The sequence below is a fragment of the Filicampus tigris genome, chromosome 2 (genome assembly GCF_054856515.1).
Source record: "Filicampus tigris isolate MCC_2025a chromosome 2, RoL_Ftig_1.0, whole genome shotgun sequence".
NCBI lineage: Eukaryota > Metazoa > Chordata > Actinopteri > Syngnathiformes > Syngnathidae > Filicampus > Filicampus tigris.
In genome coordinates, this window is record NC_141218.1 from 29,910,536 (window position 1) to 29,938,328 (window position 27,793).

General features: G+C 42.4%; 1 protein-coding gene across 1 annotated transcript; it reads left to right on the plus strand.

Moving 5' to 3' along the window:
- Nucleotides 1–26,747, plus strand: apln (apelin). Its single transcript, XM_086024110.1, has 3 exons — nucleotides 1–432; nucleotides 21,759–21,931; nucleotides 24,614–26,747. Exons 1-2 carry the CDS (start codon nucleotides 366–368, stop codon nucleotides 21,923–21,925), a joined length of 234 nt encoding a protein of 77 aa, XP_085880236.1. The 5' UTR covers nucleotides 1–365; the 3' UTR covers nucleotides 21,926–21,931; nucleotides 24,614–26,747.
- The last annotated feature ends 1,046 nt before the right edge of the window (nucleotides 26,748–27,793 follow it).

Consider the following 27,793-nt stretch of genomic DNA (forward strand, 5'->3'; position numbering starts at 1 on the left):
CGAGCAGGACTTCCAGAGACACTCACAGCTCCACTGAACTTGGCTGCTCATTTTCTGACACACACACTGTGGGGGAGCTCGGATAGAGACGTGCCTCCAGTTATTGGAGTGGTGCTGTCACATGTAACACACACGGATACACTAATACACATTTAGACAACACTCATTTCTTACGCACAAACACACACAGAGCAGAGCAAACAGACTCTTTCTCGTTCTCCCTCACTTGCTCTCTCTCTCCTCCCTCCCATCCACACGCATACGCACGCACACACACACACACACGCACACACGCACAGGCACACACACACAGCACTACAGTATATCAGCGAGCGACTAGCGGCGAGCCAGAGGGGAGTGCAGAAATGAATGTGAAGATTCTGACGCTGGTGATTGTGCTCCTGGTGTCTCTGCTGTGTTCTGCCAGTGCTGGTGAGTAGAAGCGAGGCACCGCTTGTGCACCTTCTCTTCTTTTTCCTCCTTCGTCTATTTCTGTCCTGTCTGTGCTCGTGCAGGCCGATCTGTGTTTGTATGTGTGGTTGATCAGTTACCGAGCATGTGTGGGCTCTCAGCAGGATTCTAGGAGCACCTGGCCGGGTACAGTACTGCACTGCAGTGGTTCAAAAGGCTTCAACTTGAATGTTGTTCTCCTGCCTTAGGTGCGTCGTTATCGTCCCCTCATGAATCCCCCTGGCTCACCTTGATGTGAAGCCAAGCTGCAAATGGAATACTGAGGGCTTGTCTGTGTGGGGTGATGGATGCATGGCGGATTGTTGTGATGAAATGTATGCTGTGCATGGCACATGTTCCACAAGTCCAGGATGGGAATCTGTCAAATTGATGGCTTGCGTTCCATCTGACCTGCGTTGCATGACGATTATTCCATGACTTTGATTGTGCAGCAGAGCAACACGCTGCCTATAGAAGCGTCCTGTGGCGATGACAATGAGGACTGTATAATTGTTGTATGGGTCGGCGAGGAGAACACACACATCCCGGATGCCTGGATCCTCTCTCCCGGGATTCGGTCTTGACGCCTTGTCAGAGTAAATTTCCGTAAAGTGCCACTGGAGCCACTGTTGGACTATATACGGATGCCTGCGAAGTGTAATATTGCACATTATTGCCTGGGGAGGGTTTAAGGGTGGCTTCTTTGGGGGGAGTGATGGGCCAAGCCTGCAGATGTGATGCAGGTAACACTGTGGTGTGAAAAAACAACAGTTAGGCCTTGTGTAAATGTCCAAGCCATTCTTGGCATTATCACTTACCTCCCAACTACATTTGCTGGGAAGACACAAAAAAGGCTTTGGGCTAGAGGCTAGAGACTGCTCGTGTGTACTGTACGACCGTACGTGTGATTGAGTCCACATCGATTGCAGTGATAAGTCGACATGCCTGGAATCATAGACTTTGGTAGAAAAGAGAGGCTGTGTAACCAGGGTGCTTTCCATTCTGCGTATCGATCCACCAGAGCGGCACCGTCCACTTCCCGTGCTTCCCCGCACATTTGCCGTACAGCCGCACGCGCTATTTTTGTCCGACGCTACTGAGCGCACGACTAAATGGGAAGCAATTATCTAGCATCATGGCCAGTGTCGTTTTTCGCACCCCTGTGTGTGGCGAAGCATGTTGGGCGCCTCGCGTAGCCCCACGGTGAAGAAACAGGGCTTTTCGCGACAGCTTATCCCTCTTAGTGTTTGTTCCAGTCATGCCGCCGCTTATGTGCTTGCCATTCCTACCCCTCCTAACCCTGAGCTGCTACCGTATAGTACCAGAGCTCCATTGATGGGGAGGAAGGGAGAAAAAGGGAGCTGGTAGAGATGAAGGGAGGCAAGTGTGTTGCGGCGGTGATGGGTGTGGGGAGGGATGCTAGCTGGAGTGTGCCTGCTAGGCACAAGCAGCATGCGCCGTCGCGGAAAGGTGTCAGAAGAAGCTCTTGCATGTAGGCAGTGGGTGTGTAGTCTTTTATCTTCAGACAAATGCTCTTCCAATTCATTGGGCATCTGTCTAAGCCGTGCGTGTGTCTGGCAAATAAGGAAAAAATGCACAGGGAAGCCACACTGTAGGAAAGGTCTTATTGCGATGAATTTTGAAGTGTGACTACATTTTCAGGCTAATACTCACAGTAGTGTTTAAGTCAGATGGCGTGTTTACCGGTAACTTCATTCAAGCATCATTTTGACATTTGACAAAAGAGTATATAAGAGTGATATTTACTTGAAAAAACCTAATGACATTTTTTGACTCAGGAATTCGTAATTTAGTCATTTTCACAAGGAGAGAGTTTTTGAGTAAATTTGACTTGCATAATTTATTTTTGAAAAAAGTCACTCAAGTGTTGAGGAACAAACTTAGAACCTTCAGATTTGGAGATGGCCACTACAGCTTCTTAGTAAATCGCTGGTGTCAGGTAGAATACTCCCCAGCTCTTTGGGGTCTCCTTTTGGACATAGCAGTAATACTAACACACAGTAGGGGTGGGATGGCTCCCAACCTGAAAGTTGGGGCTTCGTTCCTCTACCCTGAATGTTTTTTTTTAATGAACTAATACTATACATGTAAAATTTACTCAAAAACCTTTCTTGGAAAATTTACTTGGAATTTCTGAGTGAAATGGTTCACATAACCCTGCATAACTAACTGTCTTCCACTTTGTGAATTAACACTATTAGTCAAAGATTGCTTCTATAGGAATAAATCTATCTAGGACAACAACTAAAAGTACAATTTATAAAACATTTTTTCCCCCCCAAATAAAATAACCATTTAAAAACAGGCCATGCTTCGCAACTAGCCCAAGGCATAAGCGAAGTTTCTGCTTGGGGCCACTAGCGGTATGTTTAGTAAGCTATGTTTAGTTCAAACGCAGCACTTTTCATCACCATCATAACACCATACTTACGGTGAAGTATGGTCGTGGAAGCATCATGCATTGGGGCTGTGTTTTCTTCAGATGGAACTGGGCCTTAGTCAAGACAGTGGGAACTAAGAACAGTTCCAAATAGCAGTCAGTTTGCACACAACCTTCAGGCTTCTGCTAGAAAGAAAAAAACAACAATAGAAAATTCAGGAAAAGCCTAATTAAACAGCTGAACTTTATTGTGCACTCATCAGAGGATCCTTAAATACTTTGTAATCTTAATCTTTAAACGGTGGCAGATGTGTGCTGACTCCCATTTAACATGTGTTTGAATGTGATTGGATAATTCTGAACACGTCCACGTCCCAGTTATAAGGAGGTGTGCACAAATTCCACATCCATTCAGTTAGAAGGATGAAAAAAACATATATTGAGTTGTACAGTCTATAGGTCACATTAAGATTAGAAATTATTTATCTTGGTGACATTTTTTTATACCACCAACACCTGACATTTGAACAAGGGTGTGTGGATATTTCATATCCACTGCAGCTTATTTATCACTTCACTTGAGAAGTTGTCTAAGTACAAATGCTCCAAAAGTACATTGGTCCTTTTTTTCTATTTTTGCTTGTCAAGTGCCCACATATGCCTTATGTTTTCATAGGCAACCTCTTTTCAAAAAACTCCACTTAAGCATACCTTTTCAAATGTTTTCGGTCTCTTAAACACTGTTGCCATGTAAACTAATGGCCAGAAAGACAGTTGTTTAAAAAAAAAAAAACAATTTTCAGCTCAAAATGGTGTTGTGGAAATGGTACCTGAGCACCTTGTAAAATTCAAAATCATCTAACAAAAAAGGAGCAGTGGCCTTCTCCGTGTAATGCTGCCATTCTCTCGCTGTGCACTTCAATTACCCATCCTTGAAAAGCACTCTGGCTCAAGAGTGGGCTCCAGCTTTAGACATGTGGTATCCATAATTCATCCCTGTGGCCAATCGCTCTTTCTCGCTCTGACTCTCAAGACGTAAACAGTCCTTCCTTGTGTCTGTCGCATGAGCATCCATCCATTACTCTGCACCCCATAGCAACACGTAATGGCAGCTGGCGCACACACACGCGCGCACGCACACCTACACACGCCCACGCATAGATGTAATTGTTCAAGCTGGGTTAAACAGGTGAGGTAGTCATGAGGCCCCGATGGGCTGCTTTTATCTGACCGAGAAATCGACTGCCTGGAAAGCGGGCGATATCATGTGAGTCTGTCGCCGCTGCTATTATTCTGTATGAAACTTTGATGTATTGTTGGGGCTGGACGCACGCATAAAGCACCGCACTGCAGCGCGCTTACATGCTCAACCTAGTGTTACAGGTCAAACTACAGCCAAAAACAGTGAATAAGGCGTCTCAGAGGGGGCCAGAAATCAGCGCCTGGTCTGGTCTGATTGGCAAGTGTAAATCATTATGTGGGGCATGCTAATGCAAAGAAGGTGTTTGTTCCTTTGGATGTGATTAAGGTGACTGAGGAGAGAACAAACGCAGCTAAACATTTCCAGATGCCCAGGAATATCTTAATAAGAGGGAAGGAATAAAGGGAGGCGGCGGGCTGGAAGAACGGCATCATGGGATTAGTGGAGAATTTAAGGTGCTGAGAAACATTTATTATTATGTCACCAATAAACACAGTAGGTCAGAGCAAGTCTGCTGCAGGAATAATGCAAGGTTCCTAAACTACAGCCAGCAAAATGGGCTTTAAAAAGCTGTTGGCATGGCGGCCAATAATTGACTTGGCTATTATACACACACACACACACACACACACTATTATTATTATTATTATTATTTTTTTAGATTTGCGCCATCGTTTGGGCACTTTTTGCAAACTTGAGATACGAGCGCTGTATGGTGGCAGTGAACTCGATTCAAATCACTTTGCATCACTCACTATAAGCAGCCATTTGACAAATATTGAACAATTTGTAAAAAAAAAAAAAAAAATACCACTCCCAGTGGAAGTTTACTGCCGCACTAAACATAAAACACACATGACGCAGTTACACATCATGTATTTTAAACAACCACAAAGCTTTATCTTAAGAAAGTCCACCTAGCTTAATGCTAACAAGCAATGCAAAATGCCATTGTCATGCTAACAGCACAGTTAGTTGCTGTTTTCGAAGTAACGGATATTTGAACACAAACAGTGGAGCAACACATGTAGACAGATAATATAACAAGACTCACGGGTCTATATTATTTATCGTCTATGAAAAAAGACTAATATTACAATATCTTACTGAAACACTTAAACTAGTAGTAGTAGTAGAAATAGTAGTAGGTTTGGTAGAAGTACCACTCTTCTTTGTTGTTGTCCGCATGACTATAAAGTGTTATACTGCCTCCCAGTGGCTAAGGTGGGCATACCAGAAGGGGCATCATAATGAATTTTATTGCAACATTAAATAATGATGCACAAACTGTTTAATTATTTACACCCTTGCTAATTGTGATATTACCCTTTAATTTTATACAGTACAATACTGTAGAGTGCTGTTTTGAGAGGAACATGTTCATAAAAATTTGAGAAATTTTCATTTTCTCCATGTTCCACTGGTGGGATAAAATTCATACCACTTTTGCTCATCATTGTCTTTGTAAATGCAAGCTCACCAGCTCTTGCATTAGCACGCACGGGATTGAGACCAGGTGTACCTAATATCGTGGCCTAGTGTTTGAAGTGAAGAAAGCAGTCCCAATGGAGACGTTCTGGGCTCAAATGAGCATATTTTTTAAAGACATGCAGACGTCTGTATAATATTGGCTGTCATGAGTTTAGTGAATGGCACCCAACACTGCTCCGGCGCAAGTGGGAGTTAAGGAAGCGATTTAGACAAAAATCATAAGTCATTTGGTAGGGATATAAGGCTCACCTTTGGGCCGACGCACCCAGGAGATTCTTGAAGACTTTGGCATATGTGAGCGCCAGGCCGTCATAATGCAATTCCGAACCCTTTGAATGAATAAATCTACTCACTTAGATATTCCCCGGAGAGCAGATGCAGTGGAGGGAGGGCAAAAAAAAAAGAGCAAAGACAAGTAAAAGAAGAAAAGCCGAGGGACTTTAAAATAAAAGGGTGGACTGGGAACAAGGCTATATGGGAGCTTGGAGGGTTGTCTCATCGAAAATCTCACAAATGGTTATAGCAAGCAGAAAGCTGACACTGAGTGTGTCAAACTGTGTTGCAGTCCAGAACCTTAAAGAACATACAATGTTCTTTGCGATGCGAGTTGAATCCGTTCCATGATCACACTCATAATTCAAAACACTTGTATGTCAAATCATCTCTCCTCATTGACATTAAATGAAAGTTCCATCTATTACAAACGTGACCAAAATTTGTAATGTGTTTTTTAATAAATGAATGGAAAAAGCACCGTAAAACATTCTACTCTATAAAACAGAGTAGGGCCTAATAACATCATTTAATAGAATGTGAAATAACTAAACAGTTTGTGCATGATGATTTGATGCTTCAATAAGTGACTTGCAGATCTCGGGCCATGCGGAGCATTATGGGTAAGGTACTTTTTGGGCTACCAAACTGTCTTCAAAAATAGCAGAAAGGAACAAAGAGAGCTGTGATTTGGACCATTTCAATCATTGGGAATTTGATGTTTTTTTATTTAATCTACTTGCATAGTCATTTGTTACTCAGTACACTGACCACCCTCTGCTGGGACACTACAGTTAAGCTTAGTTAAGTGCTTAATGACATTTCCTGGATGTGCGCAACGTACTGGGACAGAGGAGCAAAACCGCCATGTGAGGAAGAGACAGGTAGAACGTTTCTTCAGTGAGGGGTCAAGAGGCTGGAAACAGGTTCTTAATGACCGGCTGCGGTGAGTCCCCTGCGACACAAAGCGCCTCTGAAATGTGGTGCCTTGCCCCGAAGCATGGGTATATCTCTTGCTGACAGCAAATATGTCATAAAATTACTTAGTTTCTGAGAAACTTCATGTTTCAGTATATCGCGACTTTTGTAATGGGTTACTCCCTACACTGCCAGCAAAACACAAATAGCCTCACACATAACCAACGTGAGTGAAGTGATCTGAGCGAATTAATTGCCAATTTGACAAGCCGCAATAATATTTAACACCAACACAATGTGGAAACGTTTCTCGATTAAAAAAGTGACAGTTACGAGAAAACGATTTCTGTCAGGCTGATCCCAAGTTCTGGCTTTCCATTAGTTTTGCTGTCCGCTAGCTAGCTTATCATACTTAGCGTCTGTCTCTTCCCTCGGGTTCAAGATATTGACCAAATAAATGAGCTCACGAAATATACGATATTAGTCCATCTGGATCTTTTTTTTCCTGTCAGGAAAGTGTGAGGAATGAACGGAGGTTTACAACCGCATTTCTTCTTTCAGTCTTAAGGCTTCTTTATAAAGTGCACCTGTCATTTTGTCACTGAAGGTTTAATGTCTTTTAAAGAATGGCTGCATGTTTTAAGGTGTACAGTTAGGCATAAACTTTTGTACTAGCATAAAACATTTAAATGACCACTCATTTGTTTGGTAGCCAATTTTTTCCTTTTTTTCTTGATTCTTACGCATGAAGAAATATGGAAGTTGCTTATTCAATTTATCTTACTGCGACTTCTGGTGTACACATCTTGGTCACCGGGGGGCAGTATAACACGGTCAGGCAAACGAAGAAGAGAGTGGCTCTTCCTTTTTTGTCCATATTTACGTTTGGCCTCATTCACTAACAGATTGTAAGCACAAATCTGTGATTCATGTTTTTACTTGAGTATGTGCATACTCGGCAAACAAATGTAGAACCTTCTCAGACCATGGGTACACAAAAATAATGATGAATCACCTTTTGGAAAAACATCAAACTCACACTTTACCCAAAATGGGCAATGTATTGAAATTGCAGTCATTTATGAAATACGGTGTATATATATATATATATATATATATATATATATATATATATATAAAACATATTTTATTTATTTATTTTTTTATTTTTATTATTATTATTTTTTTCGCGGCCCGTTTATTTTTTTAATAGGGCTATAACTGATTAGCAGTATTTCAAGTCATTTGAATGGGGAATTATATCATATACAAGTAAATTAAGTTATGAGATTAGTTACGGAACAAATGAAATTCATAAATCAGGGTACTACTGTATGCCGCCTCTAAAATTGAGAGGGCATAGTTTGAGCTGGTCATGAGGCAAAATGGAGTGGAGGGGGTCAGGTTCTGGCTAACCAGACCTCATGTGATCATCAGAACTTTTATTTAGGACCTGCCATTCTCCCTTAATTAGAGCCAGATAGTGACCCTAATAACAGCTTACCGCCAGTGTCCAATGAAAATATTATTTACTGCCCTCTGTTTGAACAGTAAGTGTTTATACATTTATAGCAGTAGTCACGCCAGATCTATTTCCTGATCAAGATCTGAGTAGACACTTTTATTAACAAGCTGTCAGACCACAGAATAAACATTGTGCTCTTTTGGAATGCAGGTGCTTTAATTGCCTTCATGATCAATTGAATGAAAAGACTGTAAAGAATTGCTTTGGAAAGGTCATTATTGGTAGAAGCCCATACATATTATACGCCGAGGCTCACAAATTCAAATGTGGGTAAAATCAAAGCAAAGCTCATTGTTCTTAGTCTGACTCGGTTCTCCAATGAATATGCCAACAAAGAAAGAAGGTCTGACCATCGTAGTGGGATTCAGTCTCAATTTTAAAAGTTTCCCTCGCTGTGGATGTGGCGTGACAGGGAGCTTTGGGCAACATGTTTCCATCACCAAGCTATTGTGGCGCCTCTCAAGTGGTTTCAAACTGTCATGTTCGCAGTGTTCTCACTTTGAATGAAACGTTTGAAAATCACAACATCATTCCCGTTCCCTACACAACTTGAGATCACTCACAGGAGAATTAAATCTTACATTATTCATCGCGCTCGCGGCGACGTTGGAATGCATGTGTTGTTGTACGTCGGGTGACTATTTCACACGTTTAAATCTTGTCAGTCAAGTGACCTGCCACTGAATAATAGTGGAGGTCTAGCCTACGCGCAGGTGGTTCCCCTGGATCAGTACCGGGCCCCTCGCCAGTGTTAGGGAGAATGGAAACAGATGTTTATAAAATTAGCAAATCCATTTATAAACATTTATCCACATAATGGAAACAGTTTATTTCAAGGGAGCCCTTGTGGCTGTCACTGAGGTAACCCTCCATCTCTATCCATCTTAGTCATATCTTTTTTCGATTGATGCATCTATCCATGTCAGTTACAGATAAGCGTGACTTCCAAAGGTAATTGGGTTCATGTTTAGAGTAAGTACAACTACATCCGTGGATACGGTTCAAAGCAAGCACCATTTTCAAGCCATTGTGTCCAGGTTAAGCATCCGAGCCAACGATATTCCGCTGGCAACGCATTCTGACGCAACGTGGCTGCTATTTCCTGTCATCACAAGTGTATATACAGTGTGCTGTGGGGAGAGCCAAGGCCTCTGCATAGTGACATTTCCCTCCTGTTTCTCTTCCTCCAGCCTGTCAAATGGGAGAAGGCCGGTTCACAGCCCAGGGGGAGGTGGGATGATGATGACACAGGAGAGAGGGAGAGGGCGGGGTTGTGTTTTCCTTTGCCCTTGACATGCCATTTTTAAGGATACTAGCCTCTCAGACAGCGTCAGAAATGCGGCTATAGTGGGACTACAATTCTGTTCCCCAAGATACAACTTGCATTAATGTACAGTGGTGCCTTGAGCTACAAGTGACCTCACTTATGGGTTTTTAGAGACCGAAGGCATCATTCTGCCAATTGTTTGCTTTGATTTGTGAGCGCAAAGTTGAGCTTTATGGTGGCAGTGAACTCAAGTGAACACACAATAAGCAGCAGTTTGACAAATAGTGAACAATTCATTTTAAAAAAAAGGCTTCACGCTTTTATTGCCGTTCCCAATTTAAGTTTACTGTCGAATTAAACACAAACACAAGAATTATACATTGTATATTCAAAACAACCACACAGCTTTAGCTTAATGCTAACAAATGACAGAAAACTTCATTGAGAAAAACTATTTCTCCTAACGGTTAGCATCCATTGTTGCGGTTTTAGAAGCAGCAGATATTTGAACAGAAGTGGTGGAGCAACCCATTAAGACAGATAATATGACAGTACTCACATATATTCTTTATCCTCTATGAAAAATATTACAGCATTTTCCTGGGTCACTTACAGTTTTATTGCTTTTTACAGTTGTAGAGGAAGAAGTACTAAACCAGAAAGAGCAGCACAATTAATTATATTGCGGGCACCAAATTGTGATGCACAAACTGTTATACTCATATCTCGGTGGTAACTATTTCTCCTGCTTCAGGGGGCAGGGCTCTTCATTCATGTTCCTCGAGGGCTGCTGTCCTGCCTGTTTTCCATCTCTCACTCCTGCAACGTACCTGATTCGAATGATCAGGATCGTTAGCCAGCTTCTGCAGACCTTGCTGATTATCTGATCATTTGAATCGGTGCAGGCAGGACAGCTGCCCTTGAGAAGGAGGATTGAAGACCCCTGTTCGAGGGCTTAAAACGTACATGTAGCTAAATCTCAAGAGAACAAACAAATTCACCTACCTATACTTTTTTTCTTTGAAAAACTGACCTTTTCTTATTTTTGGGGCTTCTTCAATTATGACCTAAGTGGCTACAGGATGACAGCAAAGCCCTGATAAGTAGTATTAATTGGTATAGAGTATGTTGAGGTGACCCATTTGGACTGAGACTGAGATTTTTCAGATATGCTGGGGAGGAGCTAAGTTTAGCCTATGTTGTTAAGTGTAAGGGACACAAAAACAAAGTTACCCTAAAAACGCCCCGCCGCGTCGTCTTCAGACTCTGAAAATGACAATGACAAGGTGTCGGTGAGTATTGGTCGCTAATCAGGAGAAAAACCATGACGGGCACACTTCACAGCAAGTCACAGACGTGGCACGCTGACGTCATATACGCCTTCTTGACGATTTCGCCCCGCCTGAAAATGTTCAAAGCATAATGCTAAATCACAGAAATACTCGGTTGGTTAATGTCTATCAGTTCGAGAAACCTTTCATTGCGACATGGATATTGTATTGTTTAATACAACATTTGTAAAAATCGTGTCCCATACACTGTAAGTAGACGTTACGGAGAGTCGTTGCCACGTGCACATTGGTGTTTTTTTTTTTATATGATCTGTAAGACATTTCTTTTGAAGAGTAATGATGACAAATGAGTTTCAAATGACATTAAAGTCTTTTGGGATGAGAGCTTGTGTATATTCATTTTTAACTGGTTTTAATACATTTAGAGACATTTTCAGGGGATTTACTGTAATCGCCATGTTTCAATAGATATTTGCACACACACAACTGTTTTGACTTGAGACATTTTCATCAAAGTGCAAAATGGAGGACATAAGACATTGCACGAGAACTTTACACAACATTCTGAAATAACCACATACCCGCACAGACTACAATAACCACATCGGTTCCAGCCACAGAACCAACGAATGGTTCCCGTCCTAGTTGGTGGCTAACATTGGTCTTGTTTGAATTTTTCAGTCTTACTTTTGGTTGAAATACTGCCATTTACTTTCTAGGACTGTCGACTTTAACTGGTCCCATCTTCCATAACTGCTAATTGTGTTTGGGCTCGCAGCAGGGCTAGCGAATTCACATTCTGTTGCTCTTCTTCTCCAGAGAAAAGTTGTGAGGAGTTACTTAGTCCTGCTGCTGGAGTACAGAAGCCCCCCAACCCCCAGTAACCTTGTAGCCACAAATTCACCCTTCCAACTAGAAGTGTGACTGCAAATAAAGCGACAGGCAGTCGAGTAGCGAGCGGAGTCTAGAGCTTCATTAGCCGGCTCAGTGCTGCTGCCGGCGGCCCTTTGAACTGGCAGCGCTCTGATCATCGGCGAGCACGCCGTCTCACACCTCATCATTCCATACGCGCTGTAATTCGGGCACAAGGCAGGCGGGCTGACTCAAAGGGACATCTGCAGAAAGTAGCGGGCTGCTTGTTTTTCATCTTAATTTTCTCTGAACCTTCAGTCTGAGGGTATGATGGGGGTTACGTTAGAAAGCTGCATTAAACGGGAGAAACTTTTCATGCACTTTGGTGTCCTAATGGACAAAGGCGGCTTTCAGTTCGGCCACAAGCGAAGCATTATCGCAGCGCAACAATGCTGCATAGCAAACAGCCCCCGGCCGAAATCAAAGACGACACAAAACAAACCCCCCTGAGGCTGCAGAGGAGGCTTAACATCACAGATAAGATTATCGTTGATTCTAATTGTACGTATGCTGGTACGTTGATGAAATCTATGAGTTTAGAATAGGGGTGTCTAAACTTTTTTTTTCGCCTAAATGGTGGCATTTTGGCTCTAAAATCTGCGCAACCAATCAATCGACTGATTAAAAAAAAAAAATAATTTGTGAATATTTTTTGTTGGTGTTGCTGGCAAACATCATTTATCAGTTTCAGTTTATTTTGATATAGTGAAAATGTGAATATTGACTTTGCAAGTCAATTTGTGACTCATGTGTGCCCCTAAATTTAAGGTTATGGGCCACTGTGCTCCTAGTAGAAAAAGTTAGTCTGGAGCCCTGCAGAAAAATCGAAAGATGAAAGGGCCACTTGAACCTTCTTCACAGTGAACACGCTAAAACCAATCTATCAGTGTAGGTAGAGATATGCAAAGCAATTTCTTTTTTTATTACTACTATTGTTATTACTATTGCTTTGCCACTGTCGGGCAAAAATCTCACAGGCTTTGTCCAAATATGGTCTATTTCATATTTTTTCCACAAATCAATACGATTGGTCACAGATGTACCCTGTTATTTTCACCCATTATTGACCAATTTAAAGTGACGAGAATAGCTTGAGCCGCACAGTCTGAGAGTAAAATTCCTCCCTCCCCAAGTCATCCAAACTTTCAATCATGGTTCCCAAAAGTGAGCCAACAATAAAAGTAACAAAAACAATAATTTTAGACAATAACACTTTGTTCAAAGTGCATCATTGTAGTGTTTTGGTGAAGAAGAAACTGGTCAGCCATGAAGGTAAGTGCGTGTAGATTCATTTTTGCTTATTAAACTTCAGCCCATCATTTTGATTATTACATCACCCTTTATAGCCTTTGAGAAAGAGTTTAGGAAATGCTTGAACCAAGGTTGTTAAAGGCTTTTTGTTTGGTCAGGGCGTCGGTGTGAGCGCAGACTTTTCTGTTCCAGGCTGGCCGTAGAGATGTGATAGAGAAAAAAGGTCTTGTTTTGTCGGATTTTAGGATGTCCTAAATTTTAGCAGTCCTGTAACCCACTAGAATAGATCTGGCCCTGTAGAGAGCAGAAGCAGAATCACATCTCTTTGTAACAAAATCAAGAGCAATCTGTACTAATCTGACCTTGAGCCAGCCTCATCAATCGAGACTTTGAATTGCGTGATTGGTGATGTGAAAGATGAGAACACATTTCTTCTTCTTGGCACCAAGTGTAGAGAGCAATTCATACAATGCGAGCAAATAACATAGGCTGTGTCAATTGTTAATTCTACTAGTATGCGGAAAGGAAAGCGCAAAAAAAGATGACGAGCTGCAAACGGCCCCCGGGTTGCAAAACACCCCTGGATTATAACTTGGATGATTTCAACCGACAGTGTCGTTGATTTTGCTCCGAAGTAAGCGCTTTGATGGTGGCTGCCATGGTAACGTGGTCTGAAAGTCAGCAATGGGTACCACTTTCTGCCAAGGCCCAGAATTACTGAGGGGTGGTGGGGGTGAGGGTCTGCGCTGAGCATCATTTCTGACACTAAATGGTGGATTGTGAGGAGCTGCCTACTTGTTTGGACACCTTCCCATATGTGCAGGATGAACGTGTGCGGCGAGAGCTGACAAATCCCTCAATGTGATGCTGTGACAGCGTGAGCGCATATTAAAGGCTAAGAGAATGTTTGGATTGTTCTAGCACAATTAACACTTCATCCCAGCTAAATAATCCTGATCCGCTAATGTGCTTACGCGGTGGAAAGCATCTCGTCTCCGTCTGGCTGTGCGGGTTAGCGTGTCTTTGGTAACGGTGTGGATTCACCGGCTAATGCCACTCGTCTCCTTTTCGTTAATGAAGAAGGGGAGACGCACGGTAGAGACAGCGGGTCTGCTCCTCCGACGTCACGCGATAACCATGGCTACACCCTCCAGGGAACTCATTCTTCCTCTACACAGTGAAGGCAAATGATGTTTGCTTACCCAGAAGGTTTGCACATTGTCAGGATAATAGGCTGCAGCCACGGAGCATTTGATTCTCTTTTTTATTTATCAACTATTTTATTATGAGGTATAATCGCCAGGAACAAATTGTAATTGTGCGGTTGCAGAGAGACAATCATTGACACTTAATTCTATTGTGTGACCAAAATAGACTCCTTTTACTGCCCATTTTTATCCTTTGCTCAAAGGGATTTCATATTCAATCAAATAACAAAATGTGTGTCCCATTTATTTCTCCCAACCCAAACAATTTCCGAATTTGTGTTTTACAAAAGCGTCAAAGGCACTTGGGGACACAAAATTAATATAATTCCACTTAGTTCAAAAGCTAGGGTGTCATCATTGCGTCATATGTGAAGATGGCTATTATATTCATTAACCAGTGGTATAGTCGTTAACTCATTTCTGTATTCTGCACTATCAGTGATAGGCTAGCATTGCAAATATAGTACAAATTCGGAGGGAATTGCGGAATCGGCTCCACCATTTCTATCTATCACCAATCTATCACCATTTCTATCCAATGTACTGATTTAATAGTGAGCCACCATTTTTATTGTAAGGGATACGTTCCTGACCAACCCGAAATAGGTGAAAATCTGCAAATTTGAGAGACAATACAAAAACATTTCTTCACCGAATCATCCGCCCCACCTCCCCCCGGGCACAGATGAAGTGAGGAAAAAAAAAAAAAACACTTTTGTGCTCTGCCTGATGTTGCAGTTGTAGTTGTTGTTATTATTTCTATCAAACACGTTGCAGTTGTGATACATGAGCGAGAATTGCAGTACAGTACCTTCACTCACTGTGAAGAACGGGAAATGGTAGCAGGTTTACGCACTGAATCGGGAAGTTACCTCACTGATTTCTTCGTGAACGCAAATAGAGTGGCAGTATGTTCAATAAAATCCCTCCTCCATCTGACGCTGGGCTAGGGTTGCTGATTGGTTGTCCGTGAAGACTGACGATGTGCGAGTGGCTGAGGTCAAATGAACTGAGAAAAGAAGGAATCACTTGAGGAAGTGATCCAGTCACTCATGTTCACTGAGAAGTTTCATTCTTTTTGAACGAATCGTTCGTGAATGACCCAAGTCTCGAGCGCATAACGTCAAAGCATAAAAAAATTGGTTGAATGACGAATCTCGAAAAACCCGTAAGTCGGGTCAGTTGTACCTCAAGGCAACAGTATATAACTGTAAAAAAACATCAATATTTTTGCTATATAGTGGGTACAGAAGTGTTGATGTTCATCCCTACTGAATATTCCAATGCAGCTGACTCATTTGATCAGTCTAGGACAGGGATGGTCTACTTAAATAATGGCGGGGGCCAATGGACAAAATACGTGCCAGCCTGCAAACAGCAAAAATCTGTGTATAATTGACACCCATTGAAATGTGCTGGGATTTTATTTTGGAAAACCCAATAAATTCTTCAATAAATGCCGATAAACCTTCAGTATGCGTTTTCCACGAAATACGGGGGTTGGCTCCTTCCAAATAAATGAGAAAACACAAAACAAAAATTAAAAAATATATCTAATATTTTTTTTAAAGTTTCAGTCGTGAAAAAAATACTGGGAAAAAAATCTGCAAATGGGTGAATCCGCAGGTGGTCAACCGTGAGTATGAGATGGTCCAGCGTAGTAGAGGGAATATGCCTATAATCCCCCACCCCACCCCAAAAAATTGTTGTGGGTGGGGGTGGGGGTGGACGGAATGAATCATGAGTCACTCAGACTGTGGGCACAGGCCACCAGTTGTCCATCCCAGGTCTTGGGTGTAAAGAAAATGGATGGAAATTTCATGTTTTTTTTCCCCTGATACAAGCACATATAATTAATGTGCCAAAAGTGGCAAATCACACCTTCGTTTGGCATTATAGCCACACCTCATTGTCAAAAAGGTGTTTGAAAAGTTGTGTTCATTTCTGATAGTGCCTAAAACCAGTACATAAAGTAAAATGCACTTCGATGTCCACATTCCTTCTGCTGTTTGTTTACGCATACATCTCTACAATCTGCAGTCTGTGTCGCAGAGGTGTCAGATAAGCGATGTGAGCAGAGTAAAGTGAACACGGCGGAGAGATTAAACGCTCGTGAGGAGCTCATCCGACCGTGAGATTTGATCAATGCGATTGCGACACAGTTGATTCACAGTCGGCGCGACGCAGCCGAGCGACGAGCAAGACGGGTAAACAAACGGCCATTAAGATCCGAGAGACAATCAATCGGACAATATTGAACGTGGATTAAATGTCGATGGCCACTGCTGACAGTGCTTGTTTACATTTGCTGCGACATACTGTAAGCTCTGAACACAGCGACTCTGTGTGCTCGCTGCTGTTGTTTCTCGAGCAGTCTTGTGTAAGTTCATCTGTGCTCTTCTAATGACAGAAAAATGTGTGTTGTCGCTCCATTTACAAGCGCAGACATTTGTTATGTGGTTGTTTTGGCAGTCGGTTCACACAAATCAGCTTTACGACTATTCATAAGCAGCTCCGGCCCATTGGCAGCACTCTGATGTGCAGTTTGTTCTCGCCTGCCATGAGGGCAGCTGATGAACTTGGCTTTAAACTAGAGAACGGCCATTTTTCTCCCCGGGAAGTTATATATTACATCCCTAAAGGCTGTGGTGCCGATGATGGCCTGTTGCAGTAACAACATAGATGAGCTGTCAATGTTCCTCTTTGCACCGGGCCGTCGTAAAATGGACAGCCGGCCATTTGAAGAACGGCAACATATCGCATCGGGATGTGTTTGGAAACCGGGGCGGAGAATCAAGCAGCTCATCTTTACACTGACAAATGTTCCCCATCCTACTCAAACTTAATTTGCATCCTACCATGGCATGCTATTCGGCAAGAGCATCCAGACATTCCTCAAATTCCCCATATATTAAACTTTAATTTGAGAATTAGCAACGGCGAGATAAGAGTTCAGATTTGGTGCAAAGAGAGAAGAGGGGGTCCAAGGTCATCAGAGAGAAAAGCTAAGAGGTTTATTGTTGTCGGCCGTGTGTTATCCCGCTGGTTCCGTGCCTTAGCATCTTAGGAGAAACACGGGTATCTCTCCTGGGAAAAGATTAAAGAAGATACTATAGGGACTGCTTCCAATTTCAAGGCAATAAAATGGCTGAGGCAACAACCAAAGGTCCTTATCCCGTTGTTGGTCACCGAGCTGATATTGTTGCTGCCTGTCAAATAAGTCACACTGCAACATTTCCCCCACTGGTTGCAAGAGTTCATCTATGTATACTGCCAGTCTTATCAGTGGGCTGTTTTGACGGAATGGATTGATCGAGATTAGCCAATATGTTCCCCCCAGTGCACAGCGGTTGCTGACAGGCTGCTGTGGCGCTGGACATCGAAATTGTCTCATTGCGGCCCTGGGATGCGACAGTGTCAGCAACTGGGAAAGCAGATGAGTTTTGCCGGTCTGATTGCGATGTTCGCACAGCCATTTCGCAGATCCACTGGACGTTAAGGTGTGACTGCAAGTGTAAGTGCAATACCAAATGTTTAAATGATGGTATATAGATCAATTCTCAGGAAATGTAAATTTGTCCAGAATGTGTATTTCCTCCCTAAAACCTGTGGTAACCTTTCCAGTGCCACCAAAACGTCCTCATTGCCACCAGTAGTTATACATGTCTGACTTTTTTTTGCTAAATCCTCAGTTAACACCAATGAAAGAAGTTCATCAAGCGTGTGAGGGAGCCTTCATCAAGTCTACACCAATTGCTTTTTCGTTTGTCTTTGAGGAACAAGTGTGCACCTTTAAAACTTCAGAGTAGTGAAAGCATGAAGCATTTCACTTAGTTCTGTGCCTACATACTGAGTTTCTTTGCCAGAATAAAGGCTATATCCTTCCAGGATGCTTCAGTCTGCCCTAAAACCTACCTAAACAACGCGTGTATTAACGTTCAGCCTCGCGGATTGGAAAGAAATGAGCAGAATATTCTATATCTGTGAACGTCCCTCTTTCACTCTGCATTGAGGAACAATAACAAAAGGATAATGTGCAGATTAAAGATCCTTGCGGCAAGGATGGGCTTTAGATGCGGAAATATGCAACAGAGATTTTTTTTTCCCCCGGCCCATGAATTAGCCTAGTGTTCTGCCACAAATATAGCGTGTAATGTGCTTGCTAAAGGGGATTAGTATGGAAATGGAACTCGAGATGTCTGGCATTTCAGGGATAACTCGTAGAAAACACTCAATGAACTAGCTCGGTGACACAGTTCATGAATGCCATTCAAACTCTCTCAGTTGTTCTTTTGACATTTATTTCAGTTTGTTGCAGCTGAAGGTTGCTAATCATAGGAACGGATTCAAAAGTCTTCTAACCACTCATAAAATCAACCTTGAGGAGCTTAGGGAAGATTGTTTAATGGAGCTTTTACTCACATTATAGTAAGAACGCTAAGTGTTTTTTTTTTCCACCTTCAAAACCAATCTACAGCCTTGGACAGGGGTGGGGGCAACTCGGCCAAACTCTGAGTGGGCCCTCGATTCATCCATTTTTATTTATTCATTATATAATAAACCATGGAATCCTGCATACTCGCGGTTCAGCACCCACAGATTTAACCGTTCACAGATGTATTTTTTTCAGCATTTCTTAAACTCTTTTTATATTTTTTGTTTTGTTTTTTTTCTGTTTTTTGGGGGGAGCCAACCCCTATTGTTGCTGGCTGTCAATTATATGTAGATCTTCACTATTTGAGGGCCGGCCCGATCCCTATCACCCGCGAATACGGGCCCTCATTTATCAAGCGTGCATATGCACAGAACTGTGCGTAAAGCGTGTGTACAAACGTTTCCATGCATAGTATAGCATTAATCAATTTTTACTTATGCGTGAGGACGTGCGTAAATGTACGCACAGCTCTGACCTTGCGTACACACAAAACCTTGTGGTAGGACTGTAAAACTACAGGTGGAATGGCTATACAGACATTACCAACAAGCCGAAATGAAACAAGGGGCTCCCAATAGTTGGAGCCATAGATTTTTGGCAGCCACATATATGGAATGCATCATCCCACAAGGAACTCGTGAACAGGAAATGATTTCATTCAATCAATGCATAAATAACCTGCAATCTACATGGCCTGGAGGAATTAATGCACGGTTCATTCTTTCTACAGAAAAGCTTTGTGGATGCGCGCTTCCAATTAGAAGCTGAGGTATGCAGGCAGCATGTATACACGATAGTGATGTTACGTGACCCAAGGTGGCAATACGGGGATCAAAATAACTTGCTCGGTCTCGTCTAGTTAGTCATAGATAAGTCTCGTATGTGGCCGTGCCATGATTTTAAAATAAAGTATTATTTTTCTGGGGGGCAGAGGAGTTCATGTCAAACCGTTTTTTTTTCCTTTCTTTGATTGGTAACACAAGCATAATTGCGCCAAACAATATTTATATGTTTTTCTGCGTCTCAGCCAAGTACCTCACTGTCGGTCTCAGAGAGAGATACTCTCTGCCGTTTGCCATGCTTTTGGATTTCTTAAAGGGATTGCTGATACTATCGATGGTCAACAGGAGGCGTTTCGCAATGCAAATGAGGCTAGACGTGAACGAGCGTGACAGTTTAGAACAATACAGGTGGGATTTATCAATACACATTACTTACTGGTGTGCGTACGACAGGTGTCCGCCCATTTCATAAAGACAGTTTTTTGGGGACCTACACACATCTAAATTTAACAAATTTAGGACCTGTTCTACGGACTCTTTAATAAATGAGGCCTCAGGGTTGTACTATATCATTTTAAATTGTAATATCATCACTCACCACTAGATGGCAGACATCACTTGTACGCTTGTACTGGGTTTCATACTATCCTATACTACAACGTTAGTAGGTCTAATAATGTTTTGTGGATTTGCAAAGACATGCAGGACAAAAATGGTAGCTGAATAATATACACATTTTGAGTTGATTTTTGTGGAAAACATGCACAAAATGAATTCTTGGTTTGCTATTCAGTAGTTTTGTGCTGTCCTTAAATGATGATTGTTATGCCTGAGACCGTTTTGTACTAGGAACAAAAAAAATCACACTTTGTTTTTATTTTTTGGTTGTTAAAAACCTTTTTGTTGAAGGCTGGATCTTTTATACATGTATTGAGCATGAAATATGTTAAGATACAGTGATGTACATCGGTTCAATACAAAAACAGACATACACACATATTCTGTCCATATTTAGAATGGCATTGAATCATCACTATTCAGAATTTCTTTTTAATTTAAGGGAGCAAACTGCTGTGTGTATCCCAACAAAGCACACATTTTAAGTGGATCGGATGAAATTTGTACAGGACAGCGTACAGTATCATCAGAAGAATACGTACTCAGTAATGAAAGTTTGACAACTTTCACACCAAAAATTGGGTTAAAAAAAATCCCAACAACTCAAAGTCCCACCTGCTTAAACCTTCAACGATGCCAACTCTGCACAGAATGAGCTTTGTTTTTTTCTTTTTTATGCTGCTGTTGTTTTTGCAAGAAACTTTATGCCGACCTTTTTCTTAGTGACTTGAGCTGCTGGTTCCCTTCCGCCATCACCTCTGCAGTCCACCCTGTGAGTTATCTCAAGCTGTGTCCTCAAGCAAGCCCTTGTAAAGCTTCCAAAGGTCACTCTTCGGGGAACTCTAAAAATGGTGCCAGTGTCTGTGAGCAAACTGGAATGTCATGACCCCGTGTCAGTAGTTTCATTCAGCTTTTGACGATGCCCAGTGGGAATTGGTGTTCCCTCTCTTTTTCTTCAAAACCAATCTCAGGGCTGCTGAGGAGATCGGTAAACTCAAATTAAAAGAAGGAAACAGAGAGAAGACTGAATTGGTTTCTAATAAGGAGAGCGTAGGCATCCGAGTAGAATAGCATCAATCATTACAACAATTCTTCCTCAGCTCAGCTGTAGTACCCTATGTTCTATGGGGTGATAAAAATGTAATATGGAGTCAATAATTACCATAAATATACCATTACAAATCAGGTTGCTTTGGATCCTTCACTTTATGACAGTTTGAGCACTCCGAGACACACCAGAGGTGGACCTCGGCATTTTGACCACTGGACCAAGCCAGACTTGTGGCTAATGGCTAACTGAGAACATCTGGGATTACTCTCAAACACGCCAGTGTTCACACACACGCACACACACACACACACACACACACAGGCTCATCTCTAATCTTGGGACCTAACAAAGCGACAGGATGCACCTTGGCAAGATTCTGTCACTGTGGGATGTTTATTAGAATCTACAGGCAGTGCGACAGAGACATGAAACACAAGGGATGATCTTTTCTTTGCATCGCCTATGTAAATCTGCTCTCCATTAACTAGCGCCACACACACTTGATGAACAATGATGCTGGGTGGGCTCGAAATACACACATACCTATACTATGTCTTTTGGTGCTTCATCCATTATCTCCTTGTTTTTTTTTCACATTCTGCTAATAGAGAATCATCAAAATGTGATATATTTCCCAGTTGATTGGGATTTATTGGTTGTATATCTGTGTTTGGATCTTACAGGTCCAATGGCCTCCACGGAACATGGCAGAGAGCTGGAGGAAGCAGCTCCAGTGAGAAAGCTGGTGCAGCAAAGCCCCTTGAGGGGCGGTCAGAGCCACAGACCAGCCGGTTGGAAGAGGAGACGCCCACGGCCCCGTCTTTCCCACAAGGGGCCAATGCCGTTCTAGAGCAAGGTGAGGTTCAAGGCTCGTAACATTTCTTAGACAGCGTTCAGTCATTTTGAATGTTTCTGCTGACGAAAGAGTCAAAATGTCGAAACTCTTCACAATAGTACCGGAAAGTCTGTATTCAACAAAAGAATGCTATTGTTGACTTTACAAGAAAAGGCACGTCTCAACAGATTAATGAACTTGCATGCCTTTATTGTATGACAGAGGTGGGTCGTGCAGCAATGTCATTCATTTAACCATACGGGAGAAGGGTATTGTTAGAAACTTAACCTTTGGTTTCATTCCACTGGAATAAATAGGTTCTGCCCATCGATTAAGTCAATTAAAACCCTTTAACAAAGATAACACTTTCTAGAGTTGGGTTTCTCATCTTAACCTCCAGCGCTTCAAAGAATGTTTAACTTTGCTGTCAAGTCAAACAACCCCTCGTGTGAATAATCTTTTATCAAAAATCTGAGACAATATTTTACTTCTCACCTATTCAGTTTGATTTTCTGGGCTGAACCAAAGCAAACTCGCTGTATTTCTAAAGAAAACAGATGAGGCGTCACTGAGAAACTAAAACATGCTAAGGCAACATGATCAAATGAACAGTGCAGTCCCACATGGTTGGCCTACGCACTCGCCAATGTTTGCACTATGCCTGGATGTAAAGCAACAGCAACATATTCGTATGTATGCATTCAGAAACGCAAGATGATTCGGACATCTTTCCCAAATGTGACATGGGAACTCTCTCAGGCACAATCCCCCCCCCCCAGGAGGTGCCATGCAGACAACACTGACCTGCAAAGGCCTGCCATAAATTCAAGCCCAAGTGAGTCGAGGCTGCAGCCCTTTGGTTGCACGGTTAATCAGTTTAGAGGAATGTGAACAGTGAGGCGGAGGCTTTACAATCCACAGAGAATTATGATCTTCATTGTGTTTTTCTATTTTTTAGTTATACTTCCTTTTTAAATTTAGCATCGTGCTCTCCATTCAGGACTCTCAAGGCTGCAGAACAATAGTAAAAACAAAGAGTGACATTCAGAAGTAACATGTATTTGACAGAACATTGGTCACCCAGTGTTCTTGGTCAAACCATAAAAAAGAGAGAACCCTCTGAACAACTTGTGAATGCTCAGTGTTTCCAACACAATAAGGAAGTGCCTCTAAAAAGTGAATGGTTCAGTAAATCACAAGGCTGTCTCTGCAAACATCATTTAACACCCCTCTTTGGTTCAAAGTCTGCTAATTTAAAGACTTATAGAAAATGTAAGGTGGCTGGGGGTGGGGGTGGTAGGAGTAGCCTGGTGGTAGTAGTACAAAGAGACTAAAATCTCATTTGCGCTGGATGTCAAGTCATCACTAAGTTTTAGGACAATGAGGGAATATATTCGCTGTGTTAAACCACAGTCTGTTTAGTTGAAACAACTTCAACGCCAAGAGTGTGGCTCATTAGAACAGTGGTTCGATTCCAGCAGCAAATTGTACTGGTAACTACCTACTACTAAACCTACCATGGGTCCTCAGTCAGACCACAGAAATGATACCTACTCCTTCAGGAGTTTCTACTTCACACTAGGGAATGGTGCAACCTGCCAGTGAACCACAACTTGGCTATGTGTATCTCCTCGCAGACAGACAGCTCCTCATTCGGCAGAACTGCACAATCCAACCACATCCAAAACTACAGCCGAATCCAAAATTGTGCATGTAGTTTGAGGTGTTGATGGTAGATGGTGGAATCCATCCACCAGCGGAGTGTCATTTAGCAGCATCGAGACAATCTAATGTCCGAGGATCATTGGACGGATCATTCTTCAAGACACCACGGGCAATGTGGACGTCTCATCCTGACACGTTCCAGATGTGAGATGAAAGACGTCTTCTTGATCACAAGCCCTCACATTCAAACATTCCGTTAGGCCAATTTGATAAAAGCCGAGCCGCTAAAAGACTGAGAGACGACAGGATATTACACATTTTGAAGCCACGGGCGATTTCTGAATCCCCCAAAAGAGCCTATGTGAGAAAGCTTAGGGCTGGAATCCTCCAATGATTTTTTTTTTCCATCAAAGATGAAGAGTAGTTCTGCAATTCCCCCTTTGTGATAAGGGGTATGATCTCAAGCAGCTGTAGTGAGATCATTCTGAGGACGCAGCAAACAAAATGGATATACAACTCAGTGCAGATCAGATACATGCACGTCAGTTCATCGGGCATTACATGACTACAGAGCTATGCCGACTTGAAACAAGAATGGGCCCTTATCAGTTAAGCCAACTTGTTTTCATGCAACAGAGCTCAAACTTACGGGGAATCTCGGGAAATGATCACAGACTGGGGGAAGATAAAGCGCTCAAGGAAGATAAAAGATATCCTTTTGGACAAATGCTGATCCTGTGCCCCAGGTGTAGAACAACGTTGGGTTTGTGTTGTACATGAGACGTACTGTATACCGTAGATCTCTTTCCACCAAAGGCCCATGAAATCTGGTTGAGACATGTCTGGATAAAGCTTTACTTCACTCTTTCTTTAAATGCAAGATAACATGTGGTGCCACACACAGAAAGTTCTGTTCCATGTGGCCCGAGGGGGCAGGCACCCTTACCCAACAGGAAATTGAAATGTCTGCATGACTCATCAACAAAAACAAAATAAGAGGACACGTGCTGATGATACGTTTGTGTTTCTGTTTTGCAGGCACTGCTTTAAGCGCCCTCCCCCAGGTTCTGATTTCTATGCTATCCCTTTGCCATGGGGGGCCTTGCTGCTAAGGGCCTATGCTTGCCCAGCCTGAAGAGTGATGTCCATAGCACCTGCTGGTTCTTCAAGCAACTCTGTCCACAAGAAAAAAAATCAGGACAAGCCATTCAATCCTTAGCTCTAAGGAGGAATGAGGGAGGGCAGTGATGGGGGGTGGGGGGTTTATTGAGCCCCTAGCTATCTGATTCTATTCCTCTGTCACCTTAAATGACTTGATCTATCTCTGTCTTCTCCCAAATGTTGTTTTTTCTTTTCCTATCATATGCGTTTTAGACACCAATCATAGCAGTCTTCTTGAGTGTCTTACACACTTAGCATGACATGGTTCAGACTTGCTCTCTCTCTTACAGCATCTTTCATGTCTCTATTGTGTAGTTTTCCTTGTCAATGGGATTCAAGGTTACAGTGGCCCCTGATTTTGTCACTGTGTAGCAGCTTAATGGCTTTGGTTAAAGAAGAATGTGCTAATTATACAATAGTTAATTGGCCAAGAATTATTAATATTATTATTATTATCATTATTATTTGAAAGTCTGGATTTCTACTGCTTTAAGGGGTCAACAGTTTCATGAGCCATGATAAAGGCAGAGTGTTACATCTGACTGTGCTTTGCATCCTCTAATGCCATCCACATGCAGCTTCATTTTCGACTGAAAGAATTGCACACATAATGTCTAAATAATCGATTTAAGTGACATCGAGATGTGAAATGTCACTATGTTTAGGAGATTCTGTAATCTGAAGCTAGTTTGGTGTTCAGAACTACACTCAAGGTCTCTGTAGCAGCATACGTCAACTCGAATGAGTCTTAAACCCCAAATCTCATTTTCAGTTCTTACTCCCAATCTCTACCACCTCTCTGCCACACGACTGTTAACTGGCATCGGCGGTCTGCGCCACTGACAGGCCCGCCTCGCCTTTTAATGAAGTGCCAAATAATGAACCCTCTCTCCAAATGCTGCCAGGATGTGAAGAAAGAAGTTAGCTCTGTTTTAAAGTTTTCAAACACTGACATGCATTTGAAGTAAGGGGTGAATCAACGTCGACCCATATCATTTCAATTTGACTAAAATAACCAGAATGCCACTACACCACGCCTGCCAGAATAGTCCCAATCTGGATCATCTGAATTATACACCTTCAAAGATAGTAATCTCCTTGATAACTGGATTTGTTCCTCCGCATCACTTCTGAGAAAATGTCACAAATGAGAAATCTTGCAGGATACACACCCACCTTCACCCAGTTATTCCTTGGCTCATGCCCCAAATCGAGACTAGTCCGGGGTCCAGTGGTCCTGCTGTCTAATACTATAGTTACTTTAAATCTTTGACCAAACGATATGCCTTTCCATCAAACTGGAATACATCACTGTTTATCTATTATCTCTGTGTTTAAGTCTTTATTTTTCCTCAGGGTGCTAGCATAGAGGCTTGTACTAGAGCAGTCTATCATATAAAACAATCAGAGTTTGCAACATTTAATGCTTACATCAACATATTTTCGTAAACGGCATTACTCTCATAGTATAATAGAACCACGCATCCACGTCGGGGCCCTTTCCAGTGGTGATCTTTTGCCTACTTTAAGTCAGGTACAGTTGCCTTGCCAGTCCGCCAGCTCTTCCACAGCACAGGTGGTCGAGGCTTTGATCCCTACCCTCATTAAAACTCTGAGTTAATCTTTCTCAGATGGATCTACCCGAGGCTGACCGGGGCCACAGACTGAGCTCGTTGGTTAAATTGGCTTAGACTGAAACCCCAGCCTCCACCTCCATCCCCTCAATGCCCTCCGTCACTCCATAGCCAGGCTGGTTCAGTGTGTAACCATGTCAAGAGCTTTCATCACCATTTGTCAGGCTTGAGGACCAAAGCGCAAACTGTGACATAGGATACATTTTAACACTTTAACCCATGCTCTCCCCTTCTGTCTCGCTCTTTGTCGTTACGTCTCATGCAAATATTTTAATCAAATGAATAGGCTTGCAAGCCTTTATTATGAGAGCATCAAAACCACAGTGGTAGTCAACACTGCCCAGATTATACCTTGATTAAAAATATATTAAATCCTCGAGCACTGTGAAGCGTAATAATTCCAGTTCCAGCATTATTATCATTTTTTTTCACACCCGCTCAGACAGAGATGTAGATTTCATTTCAACACTCCTCGAGTGTGAGGTTGTCTATTATGGGGGAAGATAGCTGGGGGACAGAAGTTCTGATGTCGGAAGTCGACTGGGTCTTGACGAGGGGTTCATGTTGATATCCACCACTGCACACCCCATCTCGGAAGTTATTGTAAAACGAGCCGAACGTCTGTATCCGCACTGTTCTTCATGAATGTATCCTCACCATCTGCACCAGCCGCGCTGCCCTTCAAGAGACCCGAGCAAACCAACGTCAGCCCCATTTGGAATCTTGCTGAATCCAAATTTCAAAGACAAGCATCCCGCAGATCCAAAGTATCCGGTTTGAAGTAATCTCAACAAATAAGCGTGGCTTTGCTCCAAGGCCTCTCTGCATGGGTTCGCCAGGCTGCACTTTTGCAATTACATTATGCTGCTGGAAAAATACACCCTGAAAACAAGAGTCTCTTGGTTTGAAATGGTTTTCCAGTGTGTTGTGACAATTTTATCTTGTCTGTTTTGTTTTTTTGTCTAGCTGGTTGTCCAAAGCTTACCTTTTTGACTACAGTCTGAAACGTTGTATCTTTTGTGGATGTAACAAAATAGAAAAGTAGTCTGCAGCACAATATGTCGTGGACATGTGAAAGCTTTCAGGCATCCTCTTTTTTTGTAGATCTTAGCCCAGAGCACATCAGGTTAATGGGCCTTGTGGTGTGGAAGGACAAGCATGTCCAGACTCGGGCTGGGACGGTAAACCAATACATTACGCTCGAGGAGCTAAACCATTTGCCCTAATGGTCTTTTCCAGCAAGACTTGCGCAAGAGAAGCCATTCCTCGCCTCTCAATGTTTCCTCTCCGGTTCTTCTTCTTCTCTGTGACCATCACAAGGCCTGTGTAATGTTCCTATGCACTCGTTAGCATGTTTTCCTTCTAGAAAATGTTTGTTCTGACACCTTGCCCCCATGTTTGTTTGTTTTTTGTCCATATGCAT